The 14,023-nt window shown below is 33.0% G+C and overlaps 1 protein-coding gene across 1 annotated transcript; it reads right to left on the bottom strand.

Moving 5' to 3' along the window:
- Positions 1-11,377: 11,377 nt before the first annotated feature.
- Positions 11,378-12,322, bottom strand: OR5M9 (olfactory receptor family 5 subfamily M member 9). The gene has a single exon (XM_039860270.1). It carries the CDS (start codon positions 12,320-12,322, stop codon positions 11,378-11,380), a length of 945 nt encoding a protein of 314 aa, XP_039716204.1.
- Between the last annotated feature and the right edge of the window lie 1,701 nt (positions 12,323-14,023).

Below are 14,023 nucleotides of genomic sequence, written 5' to 3'. Positions count from 1 at the left end.
TAAAAAATGAAATAAAAAAATAAGGGATTATGAACTGACAAGGTCCTTGCAACCAAGGGTTGCCTCACCTAAAAAATAAAATAAAATAAATAAAATAAAATAAAATAAAATAAAATAAAATAAAATAAAATAAAATAAAATAAAATAAAATAAAATAAAATAAAATAATAAAATAAAATAAAGACTCATTGCACTAACAACACAAATTCAAATGAAAGTTAGATTTGTGTTTAATGATTATTCATTAAAATTGGAAATATGGAGGATATTTTATACTACAAATAATTGTGATTATAACTCAGACATAAATATTTTACTATTAGAGCATATAAAGTCTATAGAACCTTACAGATACAGGAATAAAATTCCAATCAGTGTGTTTGTGTGTGTGTGTGTGTGAATTGTAGAGAAGTGAGTTAAAGTAACAAGGCAAAATAACCAAAGAAATAGTTCCAGTAATAAGAGTATATTACTTTTGAACAGAAATGCTTTGCACACAAAAGTGTTCACTCAAAAGGAAGAAGAAAATGGTCATTAGGAAACTTCTTTCTCTCCTATCCTCTGCTCTATTAATCAAGATATTTACTGACTTACTGTTTAGTGTTAGTCATGTCCTGCCCTGTGCTTTTCCAGGGTTTACCTGGCTTTTCTAAGCCAAGCATCCATTCCAGGGTTTACTCATCAGCTTTGCAGAAGCACACTGCGGATCATCAGTGTACTCCAGGTGTGCAGACATGGTGACTTCTTAAAACATGAGAGACTTCCTCTGTGTATCCCAGAGCAAATACAAATGAAAAGACATGATACGAATAAAAGGCTGGAAGAATGGTTTGAGTCTGATCATCTTAGAGCCCTGTTTGAAGCCAAACACCTTGTTTGAGAATCGGTATTATAGAAATCAAATCTCAATAGATTTGTATTTTATTTCAGGATTCAAAAATTATAGTGAGTAGCCATTTTTAATTTAAGAGGAAATTTATTACATTACGTATGGTGTGTCGAAAGGCCAAGGATGGACTTAAAAAAACAATTTCTGACACTTCGGTATAGAGCCATTCTTGGTGATCCACCCTCATATTTCTCCTTTATGTCTGTAGAGTAACAATTCTCTTTGGTGGGTACCACTGCAAGAAGGGGGGTAATTCTAGAAAATTATATGATTAACTTCATTATAGGTTATTTAAAGAATGTGGTGGGAGAAGGGAAGAAAGGAGGGAGAGAATTGGAGATTGACGAAGTAGTATTTTAAGTACAAATAGATATCCTTTAGAAAGTACTAAAAAGCAGAAAGTATGAAAGTAAGAAATGAAGTTAAGATGTTAGAGTTATTATCTCTAAAAGCAGAATGATTCCATTTAATACCACAGCTCATCAAAAAGGGAAGTTTCTAACGGAAAGCTAGGTTAGGCTAGAGGGTTGGTGATCCACTCCTTACACAAACCTCATATAACTCACCTGGTTAGCCATGATCCTGGCTCCCAGTGAGCTCATTCTGTAGTTGTTTGGGTGATTTATTAGTTCCTAGCTCCCTTTGGGTCTAAACTTGAACCTCCAGAGATATCTTAAAGCTGTAATGTCTTCCTTGTTTTTTTTTTTTTTTTTTCAAAATATGATGAGCTAGACAGATTATATTGGGGGTTAAAAAACTTTTAATTATCTATATTTTTAAATTCAGGACCCATACTTTAAGTATATCAGTTATGCCATTTCTATGAAGGCAAAAATAGGCTATACTACTGAGAAAAAAAAAAAACATAAAAAAAATGATAAATCTTGATTTATTTGAATAAGGACGCAAGTTTTGTGAAAGAGTAAGACATCACTTAAATCCTGAATATGGCAATATCAATATTTTTTAAGTCTCAATTTTCTCAATTATAAAATCAAGTAAAATGTTGCATCTTTTAAGTTTGTCAGTATTGAATAAAGAAATATACGTGAAGAACTCAGTAAATTCCATGATATGTCATAGTAAATGTTCAAGAGATATTTGCTTTGAAAAAAGTAAGATGAATCAGAATCATAGATAAAGTCAAGATACTCCAAAAACCCTACCTGAAAAATAGAACTGCTTCTACCATAATTTCAGGCTCTATCTTGGTGAATCTATACAAGAAGGGATATGTGTTTTTACTAATGGTAAAATCCAGTTTTTTGTTAAATTTCAAACTATAAAAACATTTTTAAATCTAATATATATCATATATGCTAGATATATGTGTGTGTGTAAATCAAAACTCACAGCAGTAGCCTAACTTCTTGAAAAAGTTGTCTACTGCCTCCAATTTATCACAATCATTTGCCATTTCTAATCCAGCTTTTCCCTCTACCACTGAAGCCAGTTCTTTATAGCTTATCTGACTATCATGTCATTGATAAATACAATGAACATTTTAAAAATTTTAGTTGGATTTCCTCTAAATTTGAAAATGATGTACATTGTCTCATTTCTTATCATTTCTGGTATCATGCTTTTTTTTTTTTTTTTGGTCTGTTTCTTTTTTTAATGGTGGTAAGAACACTTAACATGAGATCTACCCACTAAACACATTTTGAAGTGCACAATACAGTATTGTTAATTACAGACAATATGTTGTACAGCAACCTCTACAACTTCTTTATGTTATGTAACTAACCCTTTCTATCCATTAATCAAGTCTCTCTTCTCCCTCTCCCTGTCCCTGGCAACCACCATTCTACTGTGTTTCTATGAATTTGACTATTTTGGATACTTCATATAAGTGAAATAATGCAGTATTTATCTTTCTGGGCCTGGTTTGTTTCACTTAGCATAAAGTCCTCCAGCTTCATTCATGTGGTCACATATGACATAATTTCCTTCTTATTTTTTTTTAAAGCTGAATGAAATTTCATCGTAGGTATATATCACATTTTCTTTATCCATCACCCATCAATGGACATTTAAGTCGTTTCCATATTGTGGCTATTGTGAATAATGATGCAATGAACATAGTAGTGCAGATATCTCTTATAGATCCTATTTCAATTCTTTTGGATATATATCCAGAAGTGGATAGATAATGATAAGGTAGTTCTATTTTTAATTCTTTGAGGAACATCTATATTGTTTTTTATAGTAACTATATCATTTTATATGCCCACCTATCATATACAAAGATTACAATTTTGTTGTATCCTCACCAACATATTATTTTGTTTTATAATAGCCATTCTAACTGTGTGAGATGATATCTCATTAAGGTTTTTATTTGCATTTCCCCATGATTAGTGATGTTGACCATATTTTCATATACTTGTTAGCCATTTGCAGTTTCCTTTGGAAAAATGTTTATTCAAGTCCTTAACCCATTTTTTAATTGGATTATTTGGGTTATTTTGCTGCCGAGTTTTAGGAGTCCCTTATGCATTTTGGACAATACCCACTTACTATGTATATGGTTTTTAAATATTTTCTCTCATTCTGTAGATTACTATTTATTTTGTTGATTGCTTCTCTTGCATGCAGAAGCTTTTTAGTCTTACGTAGTCCCATGTGTCTAATTTGGCTTTTGTTGCTTATGCTTTCTGTGTCATATCCAAGAAATTATTGCCAAACTCAATGCCATGATTTTCCCCTGTAATTTTTCTAAGAGTTTTACAGTTCCAAGTCTCGCATTTAAGTCTTTAATTCATTTTGAGTTGGATATCCAGTTTTCCCAACATTATTTGTTGAAGAGAGTGTCCTTTCCCCATTGTTTACCTGAGCACCCTTGTCCAAGATCAGTTGACTATATATTTGTAGGTTTATTTCTGAGTGTTTTATCCTGTTCTATTGGTCTATATGTCTGTTATATGCCTCTACCATATTGTTTCAATTAAGCTTTAATTAAATTTTGTAATATATTCTGAAATCAAAAAGTGTGATGCCTCCAGTTTTGTTCTTCTTTCTCAAGACTTCTTTTGACATTCAGGGTCTTTTTGTGGTTCTATATGAATTTTGGAATTGTAAAATATACCATTGGAATTTTGGTAGAGATCACATTTTTTTGTTTGCTTTTCTCCTAACCAATTTATCTCACTTTTAGCCTCTTCCTTTATGCTATTTCTTCTAGTTCTTCCTCTTTTCTAGACCCTTTTCTGTACCCATAACTTCAGTTATCAATGAATCTCAAATTCACTTGTTTATCTTAGATACCTCCTTTCAGCTCCAAAATTTTATATCTAAATGTCTAGTATTGACTTTAAGTTGGATATCTTAAAATGCCTCAAGTTCTACATGCCAAAAAACAAATTCTCAATATCTTGCCCACAAATCTGATTTCCATCCTGTCGGCTTTATCTTAGAGAACGGTACTACTATCCATCCTACTATGAAGGTCAAATAATATTCGTCCTTGAACTTTTTATATTCTTTACACTCCAAATTTTATATCTATTTTATATTTTAGATAGTGCCTTTTCCTTTGCTTCTTTTTCAATCTCTACTGCCACATTCTAATCACAATATCATTCATCATTTCTTATTTTGAAATATATATACCAATATATCTTTAAAATTGATTCTTGAATACAAATATATATATTTCAAATCGATTCTTGAATCTCTGTTCTAGCTACATATTTATTAGGTGTGACTTGAGGCAAATTATTTAAATTCTCAGTCTCTATTATGTAAAATGTGAGAACTTTATTCCTTACACCATAGCATTTTGTAAGGATTACTGATATCATGTATGTAGACATTTTTAGTACCTTTCCTGGCACATAATAAGCATCAATCAATTTTAGTCACTGTTATTATTATTGTTTCCATTATTTTTCTACTCATAATCATTACAGCATCATCAATTTACAGTTTGCAAAGCAATTTTATAGCCATTATAAATTTACTCCTCAAAATTGTCCTGCGCTGTGAGGAGTATTTTCATTTCTTAATCGAGGCTGAGTTTATGGCTTTCCCAAGAGTTCATGAGTAGATAGTAGAAGAGCCTGAGCACAAACCTAGATTTGGCTTCAAATTCTCTTCTCTTCCCATGACATTTTTGTGTCTCCCAAAGGAAGGTACTTCAAGGTAGAGGAAATAGCCCTCCCTAGGAATCAGATAATTATCTCTCCATCCTCAAACTAAACTGCATATTCATTAGTCTTGAGTTGAAACTTAATGTTTGTTGGGATTGGTTTCAGTTAAAAAAAAAAAATGAGAAAAGTCAGTTTAATAAGGCCCCTTGAAACTGATTAGCAAGTAAACTCACTTTTACAATAACAGTAGGGAATTTTGTCTGTAATGAAGAGTTTTGTAATAAGACCCAGAGAGACAGTTACATCATCAACACTTAAGCAAACTCTGACTTCAATTTCTCTTTACTTAATGATCAATAATTATTTAATTAAAATCAAGGGATGAAGAATGGTAGCTACAGAAAACGACATTTTTCTTAGTTTTCCCAGACATTCTGAACTTTTGCAGCTCACTAAAAATAGAAATGCTAACATAATTGCTTTCATTTTACATAGTTCAAGCTGGCAGTAGGCACTGGGGAACTTCTGAATTCTGTGGCAAGGTACTGCATATAAACCGGTACCAAATAATTTGGGAATATAATCACTGATTAATTTTTTTTCAAATTCAATTTGAAACTGCCACTTTTTTCACACTTAAAAATTTTTAGATATGCTGTGACCTGAAGGTCTTGCTGGAATGTTGGTGCATTTTAAGATATCTAAGAATATGAATGGACATTTAATTCTTCCCTGAATAAAGAAACCCAAAAGAGTCAGCTAGATATTTTTATCCTATTTCTACTAGAATAGAAATAGGATAAAAATATCAAATGTAAAGTATACATTCTAGCAATATAAGATAGCATATGTCATATGTGCACAGGTTAGTTGGAAGTGATGGTCTGTGAGTTGCAATAATTAGGCAAAGTATTGGTTTCTGCATACTTTCATGAGCTGAACTATGATAAAATGCTTATGACTAGGATTTTATCATCTTCTAGGAATAGAACAGGACACAGAAATCTTATCACACTGCAAACATTATATTAAAAGATATCAAATTAAGTCACTCCAAGAAAATCAAATAAAATAAACTTGCCTGAAGGAATAAATCCAATTTTCAGTTTAAAGTTATCAAGGAAACAATTGTATAAGTGTGTGTTTAAATAAAAACTAAATGAACACAAAAGAAGGCATATGCAGAGGATTATTCATGCATAGCCAGAGGAATTAAGAACCAAAAATTAAGTAAATGATTTGTAAAAGCCTATGTAAATTAAGAATGAAGAATAAACGCAAAATAACTAAATAAAAGTCTCTTTTTAGCTGCTTTATTTGTGGTTTCTGATTCAAACTAAAAACTCAATAAGTCATTGTTAAGCCATAAAAAAATCCCTCAGAAAGTTTTTGTCACTTTGACTCTCAACAGTGCCAAGTTTATTAATTAAAAATGGAGTTTTCTCTTTTATGTATATTTATTAATCATTGGTAAAATATAACTATGTTTATGAATTATATATAGTATAAACATTATATATACATATATGTACATGTATTATACATGTCTGTATACATATATAAATTTATATATTTAATCCTTAGAAAAATATAAATTTTACTAATGATTAATATACATTTTACTAAGGATTAAATAAATATACATGAAAGAAAAACACCATTTTTAAAAAATGAGCCTGGCAAAGTGATATATATATAAATTATTAATGTTAGTGGAGAAAAAAATGGACATTCTTACAGTACTGTTGGGAGTTTGATTGCCAAAAACTTTCTGAGAAATTCATTTATTGTTCGACAATGATTTATTGAGTTCCCATTTTGTGTCAGAAACTACAGATAAAGTAGCTTAAAAGAGACTAAAAGTCCTGCCCATACAATAAAAAGCAGATAACAACAAACAAAGCACGTAAAACATTATGTAGTGATAAATGATACTGAGAAAAAAAGTAAGTTGGGGAAAGGAGGTAGTAGTAATAGCAATTAATGCTTTACAGTATTTATGATAGTTCAGACAGGATTCTAGGTCTTTACACACTTTAACTAGTTTAATCCTCAAAGCAGCACTTAGGGCAGTTACTATTACTATTTTTGTTTTAAAGATGATGGAAACAAAACTCGGGATGTCATCTGACCAAGTACTGTAATAGCACACAATGGCAGAGCCAGAATTTTCACCCAGATAATCTGACTCTTGTGTTTTCAAGCTTCACCCCTGTGAAAGACTCCAAGGGAGAAAGAGTGAGACGTCTAAGAAAAAGTATTCCAGGTAGAGGGAGCAAATCCAAACACCTAAGGCTGACATTCCCTGGAGTACTCAAAGTCAGTGTGGATAGAAGGGTATGAGTGGGGACATAGGATTAAATTAAGATCACTGAGGTCTGAAGCTAATAACCAGACTATTCAGATCTTGTGGACCCTTGTAAGAATTCTGGATTTTACTCTGGATAAAATGCACAACCTTTGCAGAATTCTGTGCCAGGAAGTGAGATAACAAAATTTCCAGTTTATTATTGTTTTAAAAAATTATTCTGTTTTAAAAATCAGCTGGAGAGAGAGAGGATGGAAAGAGTGAATCTATTTGAAAGGATGGTGGAAATAATAATGTGAATTATTAAATCAGAATCCCTCTGATTCAGATCACAGGAAAAAGATGGGACAAATATAAACAAATGATGACAATACATTAGAAGTGGTTGTAATATTTAAATGGTTCGCCATTTGTTTTTGCTTCTCTTTGTTTTGTTTATGCAAACTGGATTGGACATACATCACCAAGACTAGTGATTTCATGGTGAAATCATTCTAATTCAAATAATGGTCTAACTTTACTTTTGTATGTATAGTCTAATATTTTTTCTAATTGGAATTTTCTAATCACAGTTGCGCCTTGAGGGTCAGTGACCCTGGGGCAGTCATGTCTGGGGAACATTAGGCGTTAACTGTCTAGGGAATAGAAACTCCATTATATAAAGGCCTGTATCATACATTCACATATCCTCACTGTCCAAGAGTCATTAAAAAGGAGACCCCTGTGGAAACACTCAGGGAAGAACTCAAGAAAGGAAAATACCTTTGTTGTTTTGGTTTTACTTGTTTTGTAATTCCAAAGCATAACACTAAATGGCTAAGAAAATAGCACAGTCCTTATAAAACATCACAGAGGAGTGAGAGAGAACTTGTAAGGATCTAACAGCAATATTTCTGATCATGAGCAGTAAGGGCTCAACCTGAGACTGGCAAGGTGAGTAGGATTTAAAGACCAGTGAATCATAAAGGAATCTGGTCGCCCTTCCTCTGGGTAGCATACTGGATTCAGGTGAGGTTGCTGCAAAACCACACAGCTACCAAAAGTAAGCTCAGATAAGTTTAAAGAGCTCCTAGAACTCAAGGAATGAGGCTTACCTTCCCAGATTATTGGCAGGGAGACTAACAAAGAATCATAGAAAAGCAGAGTGCCATCATGGAAACTCTGAAATCAGTAAAGTAATGTGTTTGTTTTGTCAGGCTGCCTTGACAGTGTACCACAAATTGCTGGCTTAAAACAACAAAAATTTATTCCCTTACAGTTCTATATAGTCTAAAAGTGTGAAATCAAGATATTGGCAGGACCATGTACCCTATGAAGCTCTAGAGGAGGATCCTTCTCTGTCTCTTCCAACTTCCAGTGGCTTCAGGCATCCCTTAGCTTGTGGCAGCAACACTCCAGTCTCCGCCTCTGTCTTCACATTGTCATCTTCCATCTATATCTATGTCTAAATTCTCTTTTTCTTTTAAGGATCTTCCTTCTTATATTGGATTAAAGGCCCACCCTATGCCTATATAATCTCATCTTATATAGGTTACTACATAAGTAATTCTATAACTAATTACATCTGCAATGACTCTATTTTCAAATAATGTCATTCTGAAGTACTCAGGCTTAGGACTTCAACATAACTTTTTGAAGGACATGATTCAACCCCTAATAAGCAACAATAGCTAAAGATGTATGTTAGACAAAATATCTGATGGAAGCTCACTTAGCCTATAACTACAAACACAGGGTAGAGCAAATTACTGAGAATTCTCAAGAAAGAAGCTTATAAGTATCTTAAAATGCTAGTAGAGAGAAGTGGCTTAGAAGTTGGAACCAAAGGGGTTCATAATCAACTAATGTGACAATTGGAGCCCATTAAAAGTCTAAGAACTCATCAAGTGGGGAGGCAAAAGGGATATAACCTAATATCTAAGACCTGAGAGTTGACTTTTTACCTGATTCTGCTTAAGACAGGGTATCAGATATAATTCACTCAATACCAGGAGAATAGGTAAGCATCTGATGAGATTTAATTATCTTCAAAGAAAAATTTGCCCAAAGGAAGTTGCAAAATGCAGAAGTGAGATACTAAGATCACGTCTCTGAAAAGTATTATAAAAATGCTTTGAGGGAGGATTAGGATATTGGCTAAGTGCTATAAATAGTGAACCACCAAAATACAGTGACTTAATAAGATAGGATTTTCTTTCTTTTTCAAGGAACAGTGTGAGTTAGGGGTTAAGGTAAGGCAATTAAACCCTCAATACAGGCTTCTATGTCTGGGTATAGGGCAACCATTTCATTGGGAACATTTTTGAGTGAGAAAGGGGAGAGCAAAGTCCAGGTATAGTGGCTTTGACTTTGAGAACATGACCCTCAGGTTTTATACATAATTTTTAACTGACAGCTCATTGTCAAAACTTCATAGCAAGGTTACAGACCTGGCTAATAAGAGAAGATGGGTACTGTGGTCAATAGCTGGATGGCGAGTCTTTTACTTCTAAAATGAAATAGTAGGCATATCTTTCTCTAAAGATCACAGAAAATATGGTCTTAGAAGGTCAGATTATAATGTTGGTCTCTGTAAAAGCAGTTGTTCTTTGATCAGTCCTACTTTGGGTACTTGATAGTAACTCTTTAGATAGAAGCAAATTTGAGTAGTTAAAACATTTTTAATTTTAACATAGTTTCCAATACCAACCAATGTTACCCTTTCCCCCTGCTCAGAATCTAAAGTTATGAAAGAGAACTGCCTTATTCCTACCATCTGCCTTTCCTCAGATCCATTCCAAGGGAAAGTTGTCCATGGTTAATTTGTACATTAGCCTGAGTAAAAATACTCTCTGTCTTTGAATTAGTTTACCTTACCAGCTGTATCTTGCTTCTCAGAGTTCTGCACATACTCAAATGTGCACCCCTTTTAATTTAATTAGCACCTACACAAGAATAAACTAGCTTATCAGGAATCACCTCTATTTTCCATTTGGCTTTCTGCTGATAAGTTAGCAAGAGTCATCAGAAGTAGACAAATTTGTATTTTACCTGTAGCAAGAAAGGAATGTAGATTAGGTAGGCTATAGCTACACTGATGTAGATAAATTGAGCAGTGAGCTTTTGAAGGTTTTTAACTAGGCCCAAAAGGATACCTTTTTGAACTATATTGATTGAATTAGAATGCATGCCCAGTGCAATAGCATTTAGTTGAACAGTGCTTCTTATCTGGTTGATTCACTCCAGGCACTGAAGGCTTGATCGAAGCTGCTAAATACAAAACCAAAACATGCAATGTTAGTAAGAAGAAACTGAAATGAAGCAATAGTTTAAAATCACATCAACCAAAGTTTAATAGATCAAAGGTTAGATTTTCAATAAAACGTTTATACTGGTTCATTTTTTTTTATGATGAGAGCAAGAAAGTCTTTTGCCATAAATATTTCACCCTTTTAACATCAGTAAATGCGGAATCTAAACCAAGGAGAAGAATTAAGGTAATTAAACAGATTATTAAAGCACGAACATCGTTAACTATCAAAAAATGCATATTGAAGACAAACCTTATTATAAATAACTAGATTGTAACATCAATGTATTAAGACAGTAGTTGAAGGTTTTGAATACAATTTTATTTTCAAAAATCATGTATGTATGAATATTATAGAACACTTTTTGGTAAATCAGGATCCATCAACATCCTGTAGATATTGAAGAGATGAATTCTTATTCTTTTTCTCATGAAACTATTTCATATGAAACCAAGTTGGAGGAGCATGCGCATATAGAAAAAGTCACGTTTGACTTTAACAAAGTTACCTCCAAATTACAATTTATTTATCTAAACTTATTTATGAGTTCTTTCTATGACTACATTTAGTACAATTTCATATGCAATGTGAATAACACTAATATTTCAGTTTTAAAAATATGGTTGCATAGTAGCATAAAACAGGCTTAGTCATTTGAGCCTGTTCATGGGGTAAAGTATCGCTGTGATAGATTGAATCTTTTATTGTACGTAAGAGTTGCCTTTAGGAAATTCTTTTTGAGCCAGGACTATTATGCCTGGACATTTACAATAGGCAGCAAGACACCACAAAAAAAAATCTATTGTAGTTTCACTGCCCCCAAGTTTGCCTTAATGATCACTTTGTTGGCTGCTTCCTTCACATCCTTGTTTCTTAAACTGTAGATCATGGGGTTCAGCATAGGGATCACTGTGGTATAAAACACAGCCACCATTTTACCCTGCTCCACAGATTCTTCAGTGGGTCTCCTGAGATACATGAATATGAGAGTCCCATAAAACATGGTAACAGCTGTCAGGTGGGATCCGCATGTGGAGAATGCCTTCCTCCTTCCGTCAGCAGAGCGCATGTGTAGCACAGCTACCACAATGAGGGTATAGGAGATTAGGACCACTGAGAGGGAATATGTGAAGTTAATTCCAGCAATAACAATCATTGTATATTCTTTGATGTGGACGCCTCCACAGGCGATCTTGATGAGAGGAGGGTCTGCACAATAGAAATGATTGATTTCAAAGTTTCCGCAGAAGTACAAGCCATACGTCCATAGTGTGCATATTAGACTAACAGAGAATCCATAGACATAAGGCACAGAGATGAGCCGAACACAGACAGTCCTGGACATTTTACTTCCATAAAGCAAAGGGTTACAGATGGCCATGTAGCGATCAAAGGCCATCACTGCCAAGATATAGACCTCCACATGGACAAGGGCAATGAAAAAGTAACACTGCACCAAACACCCAACATAGGAAATGGTTTTTGTCTCTGATAATAAGTTTTCCAGCATTTTGGGGGTGACATTGGAAGAGAACCACACATCCACAAAAGACAAATGACTCAAGAAAAAGTACATAGGGCTCTGAAGCTGGGGGCTGATGCTGATCAAAATGATCATACAAACGTTCCCTAACAGGGTGATCATATAAACTATTAAGAATACCACAAAGAAAATAACTTGAAGCTCCTGACGACTGGTCAACCCCAGAAGAACAAATTCTGTCACATCTGTGAAGTTTGGCATTGTCTTTACATATAGATGCAGTCTGTATGACCTATGGAGAAGTAAAGAACATGAATGGATTTGTTTTATCCTTAAAATTTTTGAGTCACATTTATCCTTATTCTAATCCAAATAATTTAAAAATCAATGGAGATTTTGCACAATGTCCAAGATAAGAATATATAGGCATAATTTTTTCCTTTAATGTGTCTCATAAGTAGTTACAATCAATATTTATCAGTTTCTTATTATAAAAGCTGCAATTACAGTTATTGCTAACATATTATTAAAATTAGACATTCGTGTTTGTTAGATTATGATACTCATGTTAAAATTACAGAGCACAAATATGAATAAAGTCAAATTAAGGGTTGTCAAAGAATGTCAAATCCAATCCAACATGATTGACCAAAATTCTTTCTACAACATTCATACATACATGGGTTTTTGAAAATAAAATTGTATTCAGAATCTTCAACTAGTGTCTCAATATATTGGTGTTATAATCCAGTTATTGACATATCTGTTCTACTTTGAGATGGCATATGATATAATATGCTTTCAACATATAAAATTTCTAGCTGTATTTCATTTTCTTTAGCTAACATCATGTGTGTTTGATTGCCAACACTGCCCGGATGAGGTAAGAGGGACTTAACAGCATAGACTCTACCAGTTTTACAGATATGTCAGAAAAATAAACTATAAGTGATTTAATCACCTAGGCACTCACTGTTCAATTATGTCAATAGATAAATATCGTGAGGTAAAATTTAAGTAACAGAGTACAATTACACTAGTTTAATAACTAATATATCTCATTTCAGATTCCACTGCTTTTTACAACCAATCAATTATATGCCTTATTAATCATATTTGAATGTAACGTCACTGCAAGGAAAAGGTTCCCGAACAACATTTTCCTCTTTTATTACACTTTTTTCATTTATTTCTTTGGAAAAGTATAAACTTGCCATGAGTTCTTAAGGATGTATCTGTGGGATAAGCACAATCTTGGGAATTTAAGGTCTCCATAATAATAGTGTTTGAAGGATATATTACTGACTTATAAATGAGCCTTTCTTTGTAATTGCTTATACTAATTTGTTTTATAAACACCAAAGCCAATTATGTGTCAGATGTATTTCCTGTATCTAGAAGTATTTTAAATTTTAGAAATTTAAGGGTAAAAAACTGTACAAGATTCTGGTTTCCATTATATTTTATTCTTCTTGAAAAGGAATAAATAATAACAAAATATGCAAATAAGATAATACAGGGAGTGGAATTATTGTGACAACATAACAGCATATTAGTAAGATAAGAAATAAGGGGAGGAACTGCGAAAATTTGAAAGCCAAATGGAAAAAAATAAAACTAGACTCCTATCTGTCACCATACACCAAAATTAACTCAAAATGGATCAAATAGATAAATATATAACCTGAAAAAAGAAATTGCACAGAAGAAAACATAGATACCAAACTCATGGACCTTGGATTTAAACAGGATTTTATGAACTTAACCTGAAAGGCAAGGGAAGTAAAAGCAAAAACAAATGAATGGGATGATATCAAACCAAAAATCTTCTGCACAGCAAAAGAAACCATTGACAAGACAAAGAAGCAACCATCAGAATGGGAGACGATAATTGCGAACATCTTCTCCGAAAGGGCCTAATGACCAAAATGTATAAAAAAAAACTCATACAACTCAAAATTA

Source organism: Pteropus medius, unplaced genomic scaffold, assembly GCF_902729225.1.
Source record: "Pteropus medius unplaced genomic scaffold, Ma_sr-lr_union100, whole genome shotgun sequence".
Lineage (NCBI taxonomy): Eukaryota > Metazoa > Chordata > Mammalia > Chiroptera > Pteropodidae > Pteropus > Pteropus medius.
The sequence above is the reverse complement of the archived record's forward strand: the minus strand, read 5'-3'. Positions and strand labels throughout refer to the sequence as shown.

Bases quoted from the DNA above. Each gene is read 5' to 3' on its own strand.
- OR5M9 (XM_039860270.1), bottom strand. From the start codon at position 12,322: ATGCCAAACTTCACAGATGTGACAGAATTTGTTCTTCTGGGGTTGACC.